The sequence below is a fragment of the Saimiri boliviensis genome, chromosome 12 (assembly GCF_048565385.1).
Source record: "Saimiri boliviensis isolate mSaiBol1 chromosome 12, mSaiBol1.pri, whole genome shotgun sequence".
NCBI classification, from domain to species: domain Eukaryota; kingdom Metazoa; phylum Chordata; class Mammalia; order Primates; family Cebidae; genus Saimiri; species Saimiri boliviensis.
This window is the reverse complement of record NC_133460.1, coordinates 28,083,601-28,103,779: the sequence shown is the minus strand read 5'-3', so window position 1 is coordinate 28,103,779 and position 20,179 is coordinate 28,083,601. Positions and strand designations below refer to the sequence as shown.

Genomic DNA, 20,179 nt, shown 5'->3' with positions numbered 1-20,179 from the left:
GACATAGTCTTGCTCTGTTGTCTAAACTAGTGTTGAACTTCTGGGCTCAAGTGATCCTCCTGCTTCAGCCTTCTGAGTAGCTGGGACCACAGGCCTATACCACAACACCTGGCTGTGGAATAGATAAAGAACCCTTACCACTCAATAATGCAAACGCAATTTTAAAATGAGCAAAGGCTTTAAATAGAATAAAAATGAAACACTTAAGATTATTGAAAGTGGTTGCCTCTGGGGAATGGAAAATGGCAAAGCAGGTGTCAGAACTTGAGGGGACAAACTTGTGACAATAAACCTTGTATCATTATTTGTCTCTCTGGATCACAGTTCACAAGGGATGAGTTTGTTCCACAGGGGACATTCGGCAATCTGAATGTACTTGTTATTGTTATAACTGAGGGGTCTTACTGACATCTAATGTGCAGAGGCCAGGGGTATCACTCAACATCCTACAAGGCAGAGAGCTCCACCACAAAGAATTACATAGCCTAAAATGTCCCTAGTGTTGATGTGAAAAACTGTCTAATGAATATTTGAGGCTGGGTGTGGTGGCTCATGCCTATAATACTAACACTTTGGGAGGCTGAGGAAGGCAGATTACCTGAGGTCAGGAGTTCAAGACCAGCCTGGTCAACATGGTGAAACCCCGTCTCTACTAACAACACAAATCAGCCAGATGTGGTGGTGCATGCCTGTAATCCCAGCTACTTGGGAGGCTGAGATTTGCTCCACAGAGGACATTTGGCAATCTGAATATATATGTTATTGTTATAACTGAGGGGTCTTACTGACATCTAATGTGTAGAGGCCAGGGATATTACTCAACATCCCAGAGGCAGGAGAATCACTTGAACCCAGGAAGCAGAGGTTGCAGTGAGCTGAGATCGTGCCACTGCACTCCAGCCTGGGTGACAGAGTGAGATTTTGTCTCTAAAGTATGTTTGATAAAAATACAAATATAAGTCAATAAAAGTTATCTGTTAAAAAATCATAAAAACAAACTTTTGTACAATACCCACAGATGTAGTTTCCTTGTGCCATGCTTTGACTGCCTTCATGAACAGCAGGGCTGGGACAGCCTGCCAAGGATGTTTAGAGAGTATGGAATTTACTTGCTTGTGAGTTAAGATGTCAGGCTTTTTAAAAGTAGAAAGTAAATCAACTCTTTGGCTAGAGTCATAGAGTTAAAAAATTTTGGGGAAAAAAGAAAAAAATATACAAAAAGTCATCATTAATCCTACTAGTTAAGGTACCAAAAGCACTGAAAATTATGCCTTCACTTTTCATCTCCTTAATCAGGGTAATCAGAATATGCTCTGGTGCAGAGGCTCCTACAGCAAGTTAAGTCTTCTTCAGCTACTATAGTCATCTACGGCTATTTCAGAAGTAACCTGAGTACCATGTTTGAGTTTTAAAGATAACTGTAAATAGGCTGGGCGAGGTGGCTCACGCCTGTAATCCCAGCACTTTGGGAGGCTGAAGTGGGTGGATCACAAGGTCAGAAGTTCAAGACCAGCCTGGCCAATATGGTGAAACCCATCTCTACTAGAAATACAAAAAAGTTAGTTGGGCATGGTGGCGCGTGCCTGTAGTCCCAGCTGCTTGGGAGGCTGAGGCAGGAGAACTGCTTGAACCCAGAAGGTGGAGGTTGCAGTAAGCAGAGATTGTGCCACTGCACTCCAGCCTGGGAGACAGAGCAAGACTCCATCTCAAAAAACCAAACCAAAACAAACAAACAAAAAAAAAAAAAATAAAAAAACAACAGAAATTGTAAATAAATCTGAAAAAATAAAAGCGTAAAGTAAAGAGCATAATTGACCAGAATTTTAAAAACTAAAACATTCAGGAACCAAAATTACACTAGTGCTCTCATCTTTATATAGGTAGCACAGGCAATTTATTTTTTAATATTACTATCAACAATACTCCTCAACATTAATCTTTAAAAAATTACTATCAGCCAGGCATGGTGGCTCATGCCTGTAATCCCAGTACTTTGGGAGGCCAAGGCGGGAGGACCACTTAAGCCCAGGAGTTTGAGATCAGCCTTGGCAACACAGGGAGACCTCATCTCTCCAAAAAATGAAAACAATTAGCAAGGTATAGTACGCATACCTGTGTCCCAGCTACTTGGAAGGCTGAGGCAAGAGAACTGTTTGAGCCCAGGAGGTGGAGGCTGCAGTGAGTGTGACTGTGTCACTGCATTCCAGCCTCGGTGACAGAGCAAGACCCTGTCTCAAAAAACAAAACCCACCCCCCACAAACCAAAAAACAATCAATACTTCCAATATATAGTCAAAGGCCACCGCTAAGGCTTATCCCACATTCACATGACTTGAATCTGCTGCCTTACCCACTATTTTAACATTCTGGAACTGGTTTTTTTAAATCACTTTCCCCCTTACACATTTTATAGTCCACCTAGAGTGCAGACAGACACCACAATGCTGGGGAAGGGCTCACTATGTTCATGTACTGGGAGCCTGTTTATCTGACTGACTGGATCCTAGAAGCATGCAGAGGCAGAACCGTGACATACAAAGACCAAATGAAAGTCAGGCTTCACATTGGCAGCGAAGTAACTGGTGGAATCAAGTCTAGAATCCAGTTCTGATTACAGTCAGTATTCTTTCTTCAATAGTTGTTACATTCTGTGGCTAAACTATTCCACACAAAATCCCTTTTGGTGAAAAAAGGGCACCAAAAATTACTTCAGTATATCAGCTTTAAACATTAGAGCCTCTTCCTCAAGAACATCCATTGGTATTATTTAATAAAATACAAAATAATTCAAGAATAAAGACTATACTTTCAGCGATCATTTTTATAGTTCGTTACTAGAGAAGTTTCTCTGAACATGTAGAGTACCAAAAAAAAAAAAAAATAAATAAAAATTTCAAGAATAAAATGGAAGGAAATGTTATAAAGGTGGTCACTATAAACATTTCAGAAATCCAATTGTAGTATTATCACTCATGAAAAGAGAAAGTACCACAGGTAGAAACACAGAAAAGAAACGTTAAGTTTTGGAAAATGTAGACTTTTAATAACTGCTTTTATCACCAGGTAAAGCCATGCAGTTACAAAGTTGTTAGAAATTTTTGAAAGGGTGTCATAGTTTAAAAAAAAAAAAAAAAAAGCTCATTCTTACACATATATTATCTAGCACTTCACCGGGACACTACTGTTCAAAAGGCCCTGACAAAGTAACTCCCAAACGCAACACTCAACCCAAGGTTGTTTTCAGCCCACTGTGAGTGAAGCTGGGTGCAGGATGCACAGCCTCTAAGAGGAGAGGACATAAAGTCAGGTGAGTAGAGGCCATTGGCAATGCTCAGAGCCAGCCAGACTCCAAACACGGAGCCCAGTGGTTTTTTTTTTTTCTGGGACATTCTACTTGAATTATTGTTCAATTAGTCAACAATAGATCTTTGAAAGAGAACAATTAGTTAACATGGTAAGGAGGTTATTGCATTCTTTGGCCTACACGTCATAATTATAGTTAGCAAATTCTGACAGTTTTAACGAAAATAGCCTCCATCATCTTTGCAGGTATGAAGATAATTATCCACAGGGCTTTCAATGTTTGCTGGACAACAATACATGACTGAGAAGCTATAAATGACACTGTTTCATGATATAAAAATACTAGTTTTTTCCATTTATTACTTTTATAGGCATTCACTGTTTGAGTCAAGGTTAGGCTTGTTAAGTGATTAAAGGCAATTTTATTACAGCAGCATGTACTTGTTTTATTCTAAAAGAATAAAATTCATAAGCAGAAACAGCTTTTGTATTTGTTTGCAACCTGTAAAATTGAGTTATTTTGCTGATATAAAATACTAAGAACTCACTTGAGGACCATGCCACCTTCTGAAAATGCCACACACCTACTTAAGTGTTAAAGTTACAGTATGTCCCAGACTTGTCCAGAGCAACATAAGTAAGCAACTGTCTGCTCTTGACTGTCCCTTCCCCAGCAATAGCACTGATTGTGTTGGGAAAAGCCACAGGGCAAGGCTGCACAGCCAGATGGAGGAGACTTTAGTTTAAAGGCAAAATACCATAATGGCTCTCTGGTGTAGGTGACTTCTACTTTCACACTTAGCTTGTACATGATCCCCTAACCTTAATTTCTTTCTCCTTAAGGGGTTGATTTGGATTGACTTGTTGAGAATGGTATCCATTATCTAATGAGTCAGGAGAGAAAGGGATTTCTGTGGTTACATGTAAACTCGTGATAGGTCAGCAGAAGTTACAGGTGAAGAGGGTAGTGAGGAAGTCAGCCACGATCCATCTATGTGAAGGTCACACCAGCTTCATTGTACACTTTGAAGACTTTCTCAATGGCATTGACATAGGCAGCTGTTCTCAGGTCCAATCCCAGGTTGTATTTCATGGCTGTGCGCATAATTTGCTGAAATGAAAGGGAAAACACAGTGAAGATGACCCTGATTCAAGTGGCCAGGCCATAAACACACAAGGCCCAGACAGGCCTGGTCCAAGTTACCCTCTTCATTGTTTCAAGGCAGGACGTGGGCAGCCAAAGACAAACTACTCTAGCAGTAAAACCTCCAGGCAGGAGGGACTAATTCTCTGGACTTAACAATGGGGCGATTGGATGCGGTGGCTCACTCCTGTAATCCCAGCACTCTGGGAGGCCAAAGTGCACGGGTCACTTGAAGTTAGAAGTTCAAGACCAGCCTGGCCAACATGGTGAAATCCCATCTCCACTAAAAATATAAAAATTAGTGGGGTGTGGTGGCTCACACCTGTAATCCCAGCTACTCAGCAGGCTGAGGGACAAGAATTGTTCGAACTGGGGAGATGGTGGTTACAGTGAGCTGAAATTGTGCCACTATACTCCAGCCTGGGAACAGAGTGAGACTCTGTCTCAAAAACAAACAAAAAACATAAAAAAACCCTACAACAAAAAACGGGGTGATGAAAATGTTCTAAAATTATATAGTGGTGATGGCTAGAATATATAATAAAGGATGCTGAATTGTATACTTTAAAAGGCTGAATTTATAGCACATAAACCCTATCTCAACAAACAAAATCAACAACAAAAACAAAAGCACTAAGAAGCAACACCTTCTTCATCAATATCTGCTTATGCTATTTTAATATAAATCCAAGCAGATAGAATCTGAGCCCAAGAAATTAGGAAAACTGGACCCAAACTGTAGTTGAAGCCTTAAAGGAGGGATCAAGCAGTCAAAGTAACTTTTGCTTATACCAGATTCTATAGTAAGGTAGCCTCCTGTAGCTCTAACACAGTTTTGGTGCACTGAGCTGCAGTCCAATTTGGCTAACGACTCAATATTGGGCTAGCTGCCGACATCACTACATCCTAACTTGGCCTTATTATTTCTTTCCAAAGGCTCAGAAACATATTTGAAGACTCTAAAAAAATTGCTCATCATCTGAGACTGAAAAAGCATGTGTTTTGCTCAAATGAGGCCCATTTAACAGACTGCTATTTTCTATCAGCACACACAGTCTGGCAGCTGAGATAACACGGCTGAGCTGCACTTCATGTGACTAGCAGGAAGGCAAACAGCATCTGCACACATACCCTGGCGGAACGCTCCATTGTGTACGCCAAGCCAGAGTGCACGATGTCTTTCTCAGACGCACCCTGTTAGGAAAAAGAACACAAGTTTAACAAAACCACAAAGACCTGCTTTGTGTCCTGTATAAGATTACAAAGGATTCTTAATATATAACCAGACAGAACTTTCCTGTCTTTCAGCAAAAATACGTGTCATTTCTGTACAGTATCAAGATACAGAATCAAAATACAGAATCTTGATACTTACTGAAACAGTTGCTTGTTAACCACAATTTATTTTTATTATATTTTACAGCAAACAAATATGAAACAAGATCATGGTAAAACAATAAAGACAGTTTATGGACACAGCGACATGAGGGCATGCAGTAAGATGAGCACCCTCCACTTATGGAGATGTGGATGCACTGAGCAATGTGGTACGCTGTTCATGCCATGGTGCGTTCACCTCAGCTCCGCAGAGAACAGGGACACCAGACAGAACACAGAAAGGAATCTGATTAAACCCCATAGTGGCTAAGGGGTAGAATTCTGCCTATGTATTCAGAAGTACAAGCAACTTTTAAAGCTGTATGGATTTTAGTGGCTTTTTAATTTTACTGATGAGGAAACTAATGGCCAGATAAATTGGCCAAGGTTACAGATATCTATTTTTAGAGCTGGGATATGACCCAGGGCCTCCACCATCAAGTCAGTTTATCTCTTTCCTCATTTGTTTCTTGGAATGCTTTCTAAAAAATTAAAGACAATTAACTCACTATCACTCTTAAAGTGACATATGAAGCTACAAAACACATATGCCAGATAAAAACTTAAAGCGGTTCATTGATACAGTTTGGACGTTTCTTGAGTACCTACTCTTTTTGAGGTACTAGGGGTCACAGCAGAGAATCAAATCAAAATACTGTTCTCACAGAGTTTACATTCTAGTGGGAAGAGAGTGTACATACATGGACTTAAAACCATGATGCTAAGTAGATCACTGAAGTTTTCAATCTAGATAGAAAAGTGGTTTAGGGATTCAGGCTCTCCAATGTTAGAAGAGTGGTGAGTTGATGAGATACCAGCAAGACGCAATTGAGAAGAAATGTTTAGTGAGGTATGAAGAAAACCAGGAGAATGTGGTATCCTGGAAGCTAAGAGAAGAAAATATTTCAAGGTGGGAGTGTTGATTGTGACAAGGGCTGCTAACAGGTCAAGTAAGATGGACTGAAACATAGCTACTGAATTTGGCAATGCTAGTGTCACTCGTCGTCTTGACAAGAATAGTCTTGGTGGAGTAGGTTCAAGTAAAGAAGAATAATTAGAGACCGAGTATATACAACTCTTCCAAGGAGGTTTGCTGTACAGGAAACAAATGGCAATACTGTAAGGGTAAGTGGGAATAAGATTTATATATTTTTTAAAACAGCATTTGGTAAGCTGACAGGAATGACTCATGGAAAACTGCTGAATGTACGAGAGAGGGGCAGACTTGCTAGAGCAGTGTATCTGAGGACAAACCATCCAATGTCCACAACAAGAACTGGACCTAAGAAATGAAAGCACAAAGAGCTGATCCATTAGAAGAGAGATGACAGAGGACTGGGGATAGGTACCAGGAGCTGGGTAGTTGTGGAAGTTCTCAGGGTGCCTCAGGTTTATCTGTGAACAGATAGCAGGTCATGAGCTGGGGTGCAGGGCAGTGAGAAGAGGAGAAAATATGATATAATCACTCAGGAGGTGGGGAGAATGCATGGAACATAGAAAAGCAGCATGATCGCTGTGAAGCTCTGAGTGCCTACTTGAGGTTAGTGGTCAGGGCGTGAACTGCCTCCTATAGGATAGAGGCAAGGAAGAGACCACTGGGACTTAGGGTTAACAATGCCAAAGGAAACAAGACTGGTGAGTGACTGTAACGAAGGAGCATGAAATTTAAGTTAGATAAGGAGGGAAGTGAGGGCACTGCGGGCATGACGGACAGTAGAAACATGGCTGGCTTAGGATTAACAATGACAAAGGAAACAAGACCAGGGAGTAACTGTAATGAAGGAGCATGGAATTTAAGTTGGATAAGGAAGGAAGTGAGGGCACTGGGGGTATGAGGGACAGCAGAAACATGGCAGGGTCAATGATGTGGGTCCTGATAGGGCCAAATGGGGAGGGGAAAACTAGAGAGAGAGCTGGGAAAAAATTTTTTTTAACTGACAAGGCATATGCTGGGCAGTGGGGTGACTAAAGGGAGGGGTCAATAGCCCTCTGGCAGCAGGCCCTTCCAATGCACTGCTAGTCACTTGTGATGGGTATTATGTAAAAACAGTGGCACACAGGAGACTTTTGGAGAGAGCCACAGAGCTGCAGTGACACTTAAGTAGGGAGGGGATCTGTGTATTCCAGACAGAAGGACCAGAACAGAGATGTCCCTCTAGGAAAAAGAAAGGTTTACTGAGGAGCACAGATAGTACCCAGAATGGCTAAAGCAGTCTTTTTCTCCTTTAAAACAGAATCTTTAACTTTTTTCCATATAACAATATAGTCTGAGAACTATTTTCCATCACTGAATATTTCATAAAACTTAGCCATTGCAATATATTCTTAAATTACCTTCTATGATTGAATATTTCCTAAGATGTATTATAACATAGCCATTTCTCTGCCATTGGACTTTAAATGAAACCAAATTTTAAAGCTGTCTACACATAATTTCAATAACATCATCATGCATGGAGTTGTTCCTCCTCTCTTGAATTATTTTCTTAGGATAAATTCCCAGAGGGGAGATTATCATAGGACCAAAGGGCAGGAACACTTCAATAACTTCAAATTTTCCAAAGAGCTGCACCCATCTGCACTGTCACTAGAATAAAGGTACAACTGTTTCACCACATACATGGTATATATAAGATCCATTAATTGTTTCTGTTAATAAATTTTAAAAACCCCTTTAAAATTTGTATTTAATAATGAGGTTAAACTTTTTCCCCAGGCTTATGTGCTGTGACTTTGTTTTTCATGTCTTCCGTCATTTACTGGTAAAGAAGTTTTTTCTTTCTTTTCTTTTAGTAGAGATGGGGATTTGCTACATTCCCCAGGTTGGTTTCAAACTCCTGGACTCCCACATAGTTCAATCTAATGCTTACTTTTCAATTCTTCCTATTTCTCTGAAGTTTAAAATGACTAAAATACATAATAATCCTTCACTGTTAAAACATGTGCATAAAAAATTCCAAAAGCAGAACCATTATTTATTTTAAATTTGTTATTAGGCCAGGCGTGGTGGCTCATGCCTGTAATCCCAGCACTTTGGGAGGCCAAGGCAGGTGGACCACCTGAGGTTGGGAGTTTGAGACCAGCCTGACCAACATGGAGAAACCCCACTTCTACTAAAAATACAAAAATTAGCCTGGCATGATGGCGCATGCCTGTAATCCCAGCTACCTGGGAGGCAGAGACAGGAGAATCCTTTGAACCCGGGAGGCAGAGGTTGCGGTGAGCCGAGATTGCGCGCTGCACTCCAGCCTGGGCAACGAGCAAAGCTCCGTCTCAAAAAAAAAATTTTTGTTAGTAGTCATGAGGATTCTTACTCCAGTATTACAATGTAAAGAAAAAGGAAGGTACAAAACACACATGTCTTGCAGTTACTGTCAAGCTAATTAATTACAAATGACTACGCCGCAACTGAAATCAGTCTAACCAGCTCTTTCTGAAGGAAAGAGCAGAGAGCGTGTGCTAAGTACAACTGTGGGGTCACCACACTCACCGATATCCTGTCTTGGAACTCTGCTGTGGGTACAATGGGAATAGTTCCACCATGCTTTCCAAATTTTCTTTCTAAACTCTCTTGAACAGACACTATAAAAAAAACCCGAGAGATCAAGATACTGCCAACAGGAAAAAAAAAAAAAAAAAATGAAGTAGAACCAAAAGTAGTCCTAAACTGTAACTGTAGCCTGAAAACAAACACAGAGTTCTAATGACATAAAAGGGTTAATCATTTAAAACTCAGTCAAAAAGGAATAAAACACATTGCCAATTTCCTATATAAATGTGAATTTAGGTCACTGCTCTGTTTCCATAACACCCATTACAAGGGTTTTTCCTTGGCTCTATTAAAAAGAAAATGCTGGGGGAAAAAGAAAAGAAAATAGATGGAACACTTCACCCAGATTCTCACAGTGGGCTGAGTGTAGAAGCTCAGTTGGAGGTCTTGGTCTTATTTCAGCTTGATGAGAAATTCTACTCTTAACTGTGGAGCTTACTCTAGTCAAAGGAAAACAAGTATTCTCATCAGGAGTCTCAAAAGCAATTCTTGACACTAGATAGGCCTTTACTAAGAGCAACCAGAGACAAAAATGAGTATCGACAGTGGGGTTTTAAAATCACACTTTAAAAAATATTACTAACTTGTAGAGTATATCCTGTGAACAATACATCACAGAATAAAAATCTGAATATAAGTATATGGGAGAGTTAATATCCAGGAAGACACTGCACATTTTTGGTCTAAGTTTCATGAGACAAAATACTATTTTCTGTTCTGAGACTTCATTCTTTCCCAAAGGGAAAAGTTCTCTGAAATGTACCTTTTTACAGACTTGTAGTGGGCTCAAAGGTCTACAGTCTACAGTCTAGTCTTGAAAGTCTAGTTTTGGAGAACAAGATTATCGGTACTCACTGAGCAAGTGGTAGTTAGAATCCCTTTCATATTTAAAAGTCAAACGGCCATAGCTGACATGATTTAGATTCTTCAGCCACTCAAAGTATGATACTGTCACCCCTCCAGCATTCAAGTAGAGATCCTATACACAAAAATAAGACACCGAAGAAATTAGAAGGTGATGGGTTTAATAAAGGCTTAAAATGAACCTAAGAACTCCCAATTTAAATACCAAGGGGGATTGACCTTCAAATTTCGCAAATATATTTTGGCTGTTATCATGAAATTCACACTTAATTTCACAGTTCCCCACTCCCTGTCCCATTCCACGTAAGGCCTTTTCTATTTAGGGAAAAAAATCATTTTTTTTTTGTTTATTAAACAATGAATGTTAATAATCTTTGGTTAGAGCCTCTTCTCTACCAGTTCTCACACTAAATGACTTGCCCACCAGCTAAGTGGATTGGACTGTCCACAGGGACTCTCAGAAGACAGGATTCTTTCTCCTATATCTAAGGGTAGCCCATTTCAGTTACATTAAATGTCTTTCAGCAAAAGGGGTTCTTTAAAATGCATTCCAAGCCCACACTAATTTCTAATTAACTTTTTGGTGTAGATTCATGCTTACCTGCTAAAAAAACTTGAGCATGTGTTCCTCATATTAGTTTTCTGAGTAAAGCCGAAAGGGCACTTGAAATGCATAAGGTTAGGAATCACACAGAAAATCTTAGAGCTTAAGTTAGAATAGTATTTCTAACACAGTGCACATTTACATAACCAGACTCTTAGAAGGCTAAAGACATTTGGTAAAGAGCCTGAAATCGGAATAAATGTTTAGATCAAAGTGAAAAGTGACAGGCTTATAACTAACCATGCTTCTACTATATTTTCTCAGATGTGAAATAAAGATGAATTCACTAGTGCTTGGGAGACTAATTCCTCTCTTCCTCCAAATTCCTTGCAAAAGACAATTATGATACTAAGTACATATAAAACCTAATAAATATAGATGACTTACTGGAATAACCATAATGTTTCTCTCCAGGAAGATCTTATCAGCTTCTGGAGTTGTTGGCCCATTGGCACCTTCAGCAATAATCTGCAAGAGAGTCAGGAATATAGAGAAATGCCAACAACACCGTGAAATCCCCTCCATTGAGGGCAAGAGATGTGCATATATGAACGGGGGCTGTGGGGGGAGGCACAGTTTCATTAAAATTAAATAAATAGCCAGGCACGGTGGCTCAAGCCTGTAATCCCAGCACTTTGGGAGGCCGAGGCGGGTGGATCATGAGGTCAAGAGATCGAGACCATCCTGGTCAACATGGTGAAACCCTGTCTCTACTAAAAATACAAAAAATTAGCTGGGCATCGTGGTGTGTGCCTGTAATCCCAGCTACTCAGGAGGCTGAGGCAGGAGAATTGCCTGAACCCAGGAGGCGGAGGTTGCGGTGAGCCGAAATCGCGCCATTGCACTCCAGCCTGGGCAACAAGAGCGAAACTCCGTCTCAAAAAAAAAAAAAATAAATAAATAAATAAAGATTACTTTGTTCTACAAAGTGTATAAAACTAACTTTCGCCTTTCTATTTACCTAGGGCTTTTTTTTTTTTTTTTTTTTTTTTTTTTTTTTTTTTTTACAGGAGTGTCAGGCAGATGCATTTTTTTGGTAAGGTTGCACAACACTGTGCAGATAGCTAAAAGCCATTAAATTATGTACTTTAAATGGGTGAACTGTATGGTATGTGCAACATATGCCAATAAAGCTGTTAAAAAGAAAGAGAAAATACAATCAGACTTTTCTATGATCCCACTAACGTCATTCACATTGATAATGTTGATTCCGGTTCCCACAATGTTGTCACCTTGGCTTTGACTCTGGGTGCGTTGGATTTGGTCAACTGCTTCTCACTGGCAGCTGGGATCAGTATGTCACAGTCAGCTTCCAAGATGCTTCCTTCATAGGGCTTTGCCTTGGGGAAGCCCAGAATGGACCCATGTTGCTGCCATTGATTGAAAAACCACAATTAATAGCTGTACCACAGTTAAAATGTTTATATTTAGTGTCTGTGCCATAAAAATGTATTCATACCAATTTGAAGTCCTCCAGTTCCTTTGGGTCAATACCATCTGGATTCCATATACTCCCATCAGACTCACCAACAGCAATACATTTAGCACCAAAACGATGTAAATATCTCATAGAGTGTAGGCCCACATTACCAAATCCCTGTGAAGAACAATTATCCATGACACAAAAATTAAAGTCCTGGTAGAAACAGCAAGAGCCATACTTTGACCAATGTAAATCCACATTCTGTTCATTTGGAAGCCATTCTCAAAATTCTTTTGCTAAAAGAAACAATGTATCAACTGGTTTCTTTTCAACAGTAAAATTCTCTATTTGAGAATGTGATGACTGGGATTACAGGCACCTGCCACCAGGAGTTCAAGACCAGCCTGGCCAACATGGTAAAACCCCATCTTTACTAAAAATACAAAAATTAGCTGGGCATGGTGGCAGGTGCCTGTGATCCCAGCTACTTGGGAGGCTTAGGCAGGAGAATCACTTGAACCCAGGAGGCAGAGGCTGCAGTGAGTCAAGATTGTGCCATTGCACTTCAGCCTGGGTGACAGAGTGAGCCTCGGTCTCAAAAAAAAAAAAACAAAAAAACAAAAAAACAACCAATCAAACATAGAAGTTGTATTTCTCCAAATTATTGACATCTCTTTGTACAATACAGGACATCTGGTCATCAATTCTCCTGCCTCAGCCTCCCAAGTAGTTGGGATTACAGGCACGGGCCACCATACCTGACTAATTTTTGTATTTTTAGTAGAGACAGGGTTTCACCATGTTGGTCAGGTTGGTCTTGAACTCCTGGCCTCAAGTGATCTACCCACCTTGGCCTCCCAAAGTGCTGGGATTACGGGTGTGACCCATCACGCCCAGCCACCACTTCTATTTTAAAGTAATTTCCAACTTAATTAAGAGTATCCTAATTAAAATAGATGTTAACACATCAAACAAATTTGGGTTAATGTGTAAACCTTTCCACATACTTTAAAATTGAGAGAATTATGATAAAAGAGTTACCCTTCTAGATACAATTTCAAGTTTAAATACTGACCAGTATTTTGGTTGAATTTGGTGATAGTTGGTAATAGTTTCACATGTACTTGAGAGATACTTAAATCAGTTCTAGTTACATGAATCATACCAAGGTTCAAAAAACAAAAGATGTATTACTTTGAAAATCATCACTCTTAACTTTCAAGAGATTTGAGATGACTGTATTTTTAAAAATTACAATTCTAAAACCATTAAAAACTTAATGCCTATCAATTATTAAGAAAACTTTTTTTTTTTTTTTTACCTGAACAACAAATGTTTTATCTCCAAATCCTGGTGTCATTCCTAAAATGCTCATGTAAGAAGCTTCATTGATGAAGTTTTCAATCCCATGGAAGACACCACGGCCAGTGGCAGAAATGCGTCCGTGGATGCCCCCTTGACTGATGGGTTTACCAGTAACACAGGCATGTGCGTTAATATCCTGTAAGACGGAGTAATTGAAAGAATGAAATGTCAAGCCAATTTCTCTGTTGAATCAATATAATAAAGCCGAAACACATTTTCATTTAACTAAAAATATGCTCATTAAGAGTGTGTGTGTATGAATGTATTTAAGGTACATGTTACCAATAGAGACAAGACTCACTTTTTTAGCTTTCTGTTCCTAGAAAATATAATAGACTATATTTCCTGACAGAAGAAACAGAGTGTAGAAAAGTAAGTCCAAATAACATCACAAAAGTAGACCTAGCTCAGCCGGAAGCTATCATTCCTTCAACAAGTATTTAAGCGCTACTAAATCAAGGTACACATCCCATTCATGAGTATCTTAAAATCAACTCTATGATTTGAGCATGTCACCAAAATACAGCCTGAGACAGGAAGAGGCTTTACAATTTTCTTGGATGGGAAGACTCAGTGTTGTATTCTGCCACATTTTAAAAAGGAATTTTTAAATATAACTTGATACTTAATATAATATGATATTCAAGTTCATCTAAGAGTAGACTAATGGAAGTATTTAACGAAATTTTTAAAAAAAGGTAGGTGTGGGTGAGAGTCCTGTGCTTCTGTGTGAGCTCAGTATCTTTGGTAGCAGTGATTAGCTCTGTAAAGTGAAGATGGGAGTTGACAGTCTTCACCACCCATTTTACTGTCCTCTTTCAATTGAAGATGCGCATAAATTCTTGTTCAGAAACAGGTATAATTAGAAAAAATAAGAATGGGGCTTAGGAGGTCTTCCCTTCCAAAGCATCAAATGTACTATAAATGTGGCAATCCAGGAGGCTGAGGCAGGAGAATCGCTTGAACCCAGGAGGCGGAGGTTGCAGCGAGCTGATCATGCCATTGTACTCCAGCCTGGGCAACAGAGTGAGACTCTGTCTCAAAAAACAACCAACCAACCAACCAACCAACCGACATGGCAATCAGAACACTGCAGAATAAACTCATCCATGGAGCAGGAGAAACTAGAGACAGTCTTAATTTGTACAGGCAATCAATATAAAATGAAAATCCATATAAAATTTTAAGTTGGTGGCAAAAGTACGAAATAGTCAATAAACTTGTTGAAGCAATTTGCTATCTATGTAAACAAAGTAAAACGCCTTACTTCACACCAAACCCCTAACTCCCAGCATATTCTTAATGTTCCAGCTGGCTGAGTTAAGAAATGGTCTGTTCTTTATCTGTATTGTTTAAATATTTTTACAGAGAGAAGCAGAATTATATTATTTGTATAATTACCAACAAAAAGGATGAAAGTAAGGAAGAAAAATGCAGTCTAGCAAAGTGATTTATAGAATTAGTAGTTTTCCCACGGTTTGCTTTCACAAATAATTAACACTTAGGAAGACAGAAACGCAAACCAAGTGCCAAATGCTTTTAAACAGTGAAAATGCAAATGCTGGAGTTGAAGGAAATACTGTCTGGGGTCAGGGCTGGCGCCAGCTGCCACACTCCCCAGCATACGTAATGGTCCTAAAAGCCCAGAGAAGAATAAATTATCCCACCAACACTGCACTTCTAGGTGAGGCTAGGACAGTGAGTGGCACGTTCCAGTTCACATCTAGAAATGAGCAAACAAAAACAACTGGGCCCTTCACTTAGGCCTTGATTTTAGATTTCTTATGACTTAAAGAAGGAAAATTGTTCACCAGTATAACCAAGGGGCAGTGCTTCACAAGACTTTCTCTTGTTGTTAGCACAGAATGAGCTATTGCCCACTGCCCACTGGTTTGCACTATTCAATGTAGTGTCTTGGTTAAAAAGAAAAAGAGACCAGTTAGGTGCGGTGGCTCAGGCCTGTAATCCCAGCACTTTGGGAGGCTGAGGCGGGTGGGTCACCTGAGGTCAGGAGTTCCAGACCAGCCTGGCCAACATGGTGAAACCTTGTCTCTATTAAAAAAATACAAAAAATTAGCTGGGCATGGTGGTGGGCGACTGTAATCCCAGCTATTTGTGAGGCTAAGGCAGGAGAATTGCTTCAACCTGGGAGGTGGAGGTTGCAGTGAGATCCGGCCACTGTACTCCAGCCTGGGCGAGACAGTGCGAGACTCCATCTCAAAACAAAACAAAAACAGAAACACAAGAGACCACACCCAGAGCTCATTTAGCTATAAAAAGGTGACAGGTGGAAAACTGTCCTTTTTGGGAAAGACAGTCGAAACCACAATTATTTGAAGTGTTTAACACTATTCCTATTTTATTTCAGGAGGCTGAATAATTTATCTGATGTAATACCTATTTATTTTCTGGTACTTACTAAAGGCTGTGTACAGTTCTAAGTGCAGTGGATTATTCATCTAATTCTCATATGATCATTTCAAAAAGTACGTACTTTTTTTTTTTTTTTTTTTTTTTGAGAGGGAGTCTTGCTCTGTCACCAGGCTGGAGTGCAGTGGTGCAATCTCGGCTCACTGCAACCTTTGCCTCCTGGGTTCAAGCGATTCTTCCACCTCAGTCTCCCGAGTAGCTGGGACCACAGGAGCGTGCCACCATGCCCAGTTAATTTTTTTGTATTTTTAGTAGAGATGGGGTTTCATTGTGTTGGCCAGGATGGTCTCGATCTCTTGACCTTGTGATCTGCCCGCCTTGGCCTCCCAAAGTGCTGGGACCACAGGTGTGAGCCACTGCACCCAGCCAAAGTAGGTACTATTATTGCTGTCATTTTGCATATGAGGAATTGGAGGCACAGAGACTCCCAAGTCATAGAGCTGATGGGTGAAGGTACCAGGGGTGGACTCCAGGTGGTCTGCCCATGTTCCCAGCCACAGCATGACATCACCTCAGGAAATGTCCACATTTCCACATTTTTCCTCTTCTCCAAGGACTATCTTTTCACTATTAAAAGAATTCCCCAGTCCTTTATTCCATAGGGGGACTTCCCTGGCCTATCTCTTGCACCAGGGAATCTGTGGCTCACAGCCAATAAACATGCCAAAAGACAACAAAAACCTTTTTCTTTGGGTAACAGCCACTTTTCAAGCTGTCTGCTTTCTGCTTCTCTCCAGTGCCATTTTTCTTAGCTGGAAGCTATACTTTGTGCCCTGGTTCCCTCTTCATATCCCTTTGCAGTCAGGGCACCTGTAGTAGTCTCTCGCCCTCAACGAGGCTTCAAATGCACACTTAGCTGAGTCGCAACTGCTTAAAACCAGCTCTTCACTGGTTTCCCTGTGCTTTCAGGACAAAGACCAAAGTCCTCACGGTTACCTACCAAGCAGTAACCTGGCCTGACCCTTTTTCCTACTGGGCTTTTTTAACCCACCTTTCTCATTCTCAACTCTGGCCACAATAATCAGTCCTTTGCCTCCGAATTCACCTAGCTTCTGAACTTCAGAACCTTCCCTCAGGTACTTCCTTCTGTTCCAAACACTTGCCACTGTCCCTACCTTAGTCCACGTCTGCACACCTATCTGAGTGCAGACCAGAAGGTTATGTCTCCTAGGAGGCCTTTTCTGACATTACCTTGAAAGGACTGAAAGAGTTGGTTGGGCCAGTTCTTCTTTTTCATAGTTTCAAAACAACTTCTAGCAATTTATCCCAATTGCAGGGAATACCTTGCTTACACTTGGCCTTGCATGTACTAGGCATACATGTATTTTTTGACTCTGTTTCTCTTCCTACTTCTTAAATGTTTCATTTTTTAAGGTTGCACTCCTTCCAGGGACAGTAGTTATACGTTGTCCTCTTGTGTTCAGTTCTGTGGTACTACCTCTGCTCAGTCCCCAAACTCACGTTCTCCTGGCTCTCTGGGCTCAACCTGGTCCCTTTCCTTAATGCCACATATACCGAATCCAGTCTTGCTGAGTCTCTCTGTCACATGCCTCACATGTGCCAATGCTCCTCTCCTTGGTCCTCTGGCTCCTGGGCTCGGTGGAAAGGTGGTGACACCACAAGAGGTTCTCTGCTGGCACCAGTACAGCTGGACACTGTTGCTAGCCTATTCTTCCCAAGGAAGGATCAGCAAAGTCTCTCCATGTAAAACACGAACACTAGGGCTTGGTATTTTTGTCCTGGTTCACTTAACCTCTTCATTCTTATTTTCTTCTTTATTTTTGAAAGGAGGGTCTTGCTCTATTGCACAGACTGGAGTGCAGTGGTACAACCACGGCTCACTGCAGCCCCAACCTCCTGGGCTCAAGCGTGCCTCCCAGGTAGCTCTGATTATAGGTATATACCACCATGCTTGCTTAATATTTGTATTTTTTGGAGAGACAGGGTTTCCCCATGTCCAGGCTGGTCTCAAACTCCTAGGCTCAAGTGATCCACCTGGCTTGGCCTCCCAAAGTGCTGGGATTATGGGAATGAGCCACTGCATCCAGCCTTCGCTCTTACTTTCTATTACCTTTACAAATATGCCTTGCCTTCAGACAATCTGAACTCTACTGTTTCTCTTCCTCTTATCCTCCAAATCTCCAGATGTTCATCTTCTACCCATTTTGAAGGTCTAGCCCAAATATCTCTTCTAGAAAGTCTTATTTCAGAATTCATAATCTCTACTGTTGTATCACATTATTTCCATACCTCATCTGATTATGTGCCTTAGTTTTTCTTTAAATGAAAGCTCTTTGAGGAAAAAATCAGAATTGAATACTTCTTGAGCTATGTTCCAGTGTCTTAGCAGAGTGGGCTGCCCTGGTCAGTAAGTGTCCTACCCCAGTGACAAATATAGGGCAGCGTGTAAGTAAGGGCTCCATCTGTGTTCATCACATTTACAATTTAAGAACAGACAAGTAGACACAAAATAATACGCACATAAAGATTATGGCTAAATGATAGAAAAACCCAGGGATTCTCAACTTCTGATATAATCAGTCAAACTGTTAATTCTTGTAGACAGCAAATGTGTAAGCCTTGGGGCTTCCAGTGGGTACTCACGTAGTGGCCTATGGTGCTGGCATAGGTATCAGCGATCCAGGACATCTCCCGCTCACCTGTGCTCATGTCTGGGGCAGGGACATCAATGCCAGGACCTGCGGGGGCACAGGAAAAGAGCAGTGCACCAGTTTTTCAGAAAAATTCTTTTCAAACACAAAGATCCTTGCAAGTGTCTGTAATAACAAAGTTACCATGGCTAGAAAACTTTAGATCTCATTTAGGTAGCTAATCAAAGTCACAGAAATATTCATTAAATGTTTCACTATAAAACTTAGACACATATGGCTGGGCACAGGGGCTCATGCCTGTAATCCCAGCACTTTGTGAGGCCGAGGCGGGTGTATCACCTAAGGTCAGGAGTTCGAGACCAGCCTGACCAACATGGAGAAACCCTATCTCTACTAAAAATACAAAATTAGCTGGGCGTGGTGGCATACGCCTATAATCCCAGCTAGCTGGGAGGCTGAGGCAAGAGAATCACTTGAACCTGGGAGGCAGAGGTAGTGGTGAGCCAAGATCATCCTACTGCATTCCAGCCTGGGCAACAAGAGTGAAACTCCATCTCAAAAAAAAAAAAAAATATATATATATATATATATATATATATATATATATATATATATATAATTAAAACTTAGACACATATAACATTACATAATAATTTCTTCCACTAGCATTTACTTGCTATATGTTTGGAAGTTAGCTATGTATAAGATATAAGCCACCCTACAGGATTTCTGAGTGTGTGACCAGGGGCTAAACATTTTTGCCTCTCTTGACTCATTTCACTAAAAGCAATTAGAGATAATAGTACCACTGTGTTCTATATAAGCAGGATTATTATGGTTAGGGAGTTGACATGTATGAGGTAGTATAGTAATATGCTGCCTAATGTGAGTATAAGTCCTCCTTACCAAGTAGAGAAAAGAGGGAGAAAGTCACATTGCTAAAGCAATTGTGCTAAGCCCCCCACATTATTTTTACTTGTGGAAGAATGTGGTTTTGACCTATTATTTGACAGTTAGCACATATAAAGTTTAGTTCTTACCTTTCAGTTCCTGAGATCACAGCAAATTAAAGTTTTAAGCTAACAAATTAGCTCACGCGCAATAACAAGTATCACTGACAGCACTAATACTGACAGCTACAGTAAGATCTCTGATAAAAACGTGTTAGGTGATGCTTACTCAAATCTGTAAAGGTGCAGAAATACTCCTCCCAAACACAGTAACATGTTACCTATTAAGATTTTATCTAACCTAATTATCTAGTATGTCAGTCAAATGAAAAATGGTATACCTACGAAAAGGATAACTTTTTTTTTTTTAAATATAAATAAACAGAGATGGGGTGTCTCCATGTTGGCCAGGCTGGTCTCGAACTCCTGACCTACGGTGATCCACCCATCTCGGCCTCCCAAAGTGCTGGGATTACAGGTGTGGGCCACCAAGGATAACTTAAAAATTGCAAATCACTTGGAATTGTCATGAACATACATATGGAAAAAGGCAGGTG

At 40.5% G+C, this 20,179-nt stretch overlaps 1 protein-coding gene across 1 annotated transcript in view; it reads right to left on the bottom strand.

The window, feature by feature from the left end:
• Positions 1-2,801: 2,801 nt before the first annotated feature.
• The window catches only part of GLUD1 (glutamate dehydrogenase 1), a 36,773-nt gene continuing 19,395 nt past the window's right edge, over positions 2,802-20,179 (bottom strand). The window contains exons 5-13 of the mRNA XM_003945169.4: positions 18,665-18,759; positions 13,587-13,766; positions 12,302-12,439; positions 12,075-12,212; positions 11,230-11,310; positions 10,230-10,353; positions 9,315-9,406; positions 5,579-5,641; positions 2,802-4,414 (exon numbers count right to left, since the gene is read on the bottom strand). Coding sequence (XP_003945218.3) covers positions 4,295-4,414; positions 5,579-5,641; positions 9,315-9,406; positions 10,230-10,353; positions 11,230-11,310; positions 12,075-12,212; positions 12,302-12,439; positions 13,587-13,766; positions 18,665-18,759 — 1,031 coding nt within the window. The 3' untranslated portion in view covers positions 2,802-4,294. The remainder of the gene's footprint in view (positions 4,415-5,578; positions 5,642-9,314; positions 9,407-10,229; positions 10,354-11,229; positions 11,311-12,074; positions 12,213-12,301; positions 12,440-13,586; positions 13,767-18,664; positions 18,760-20,179) is intronic.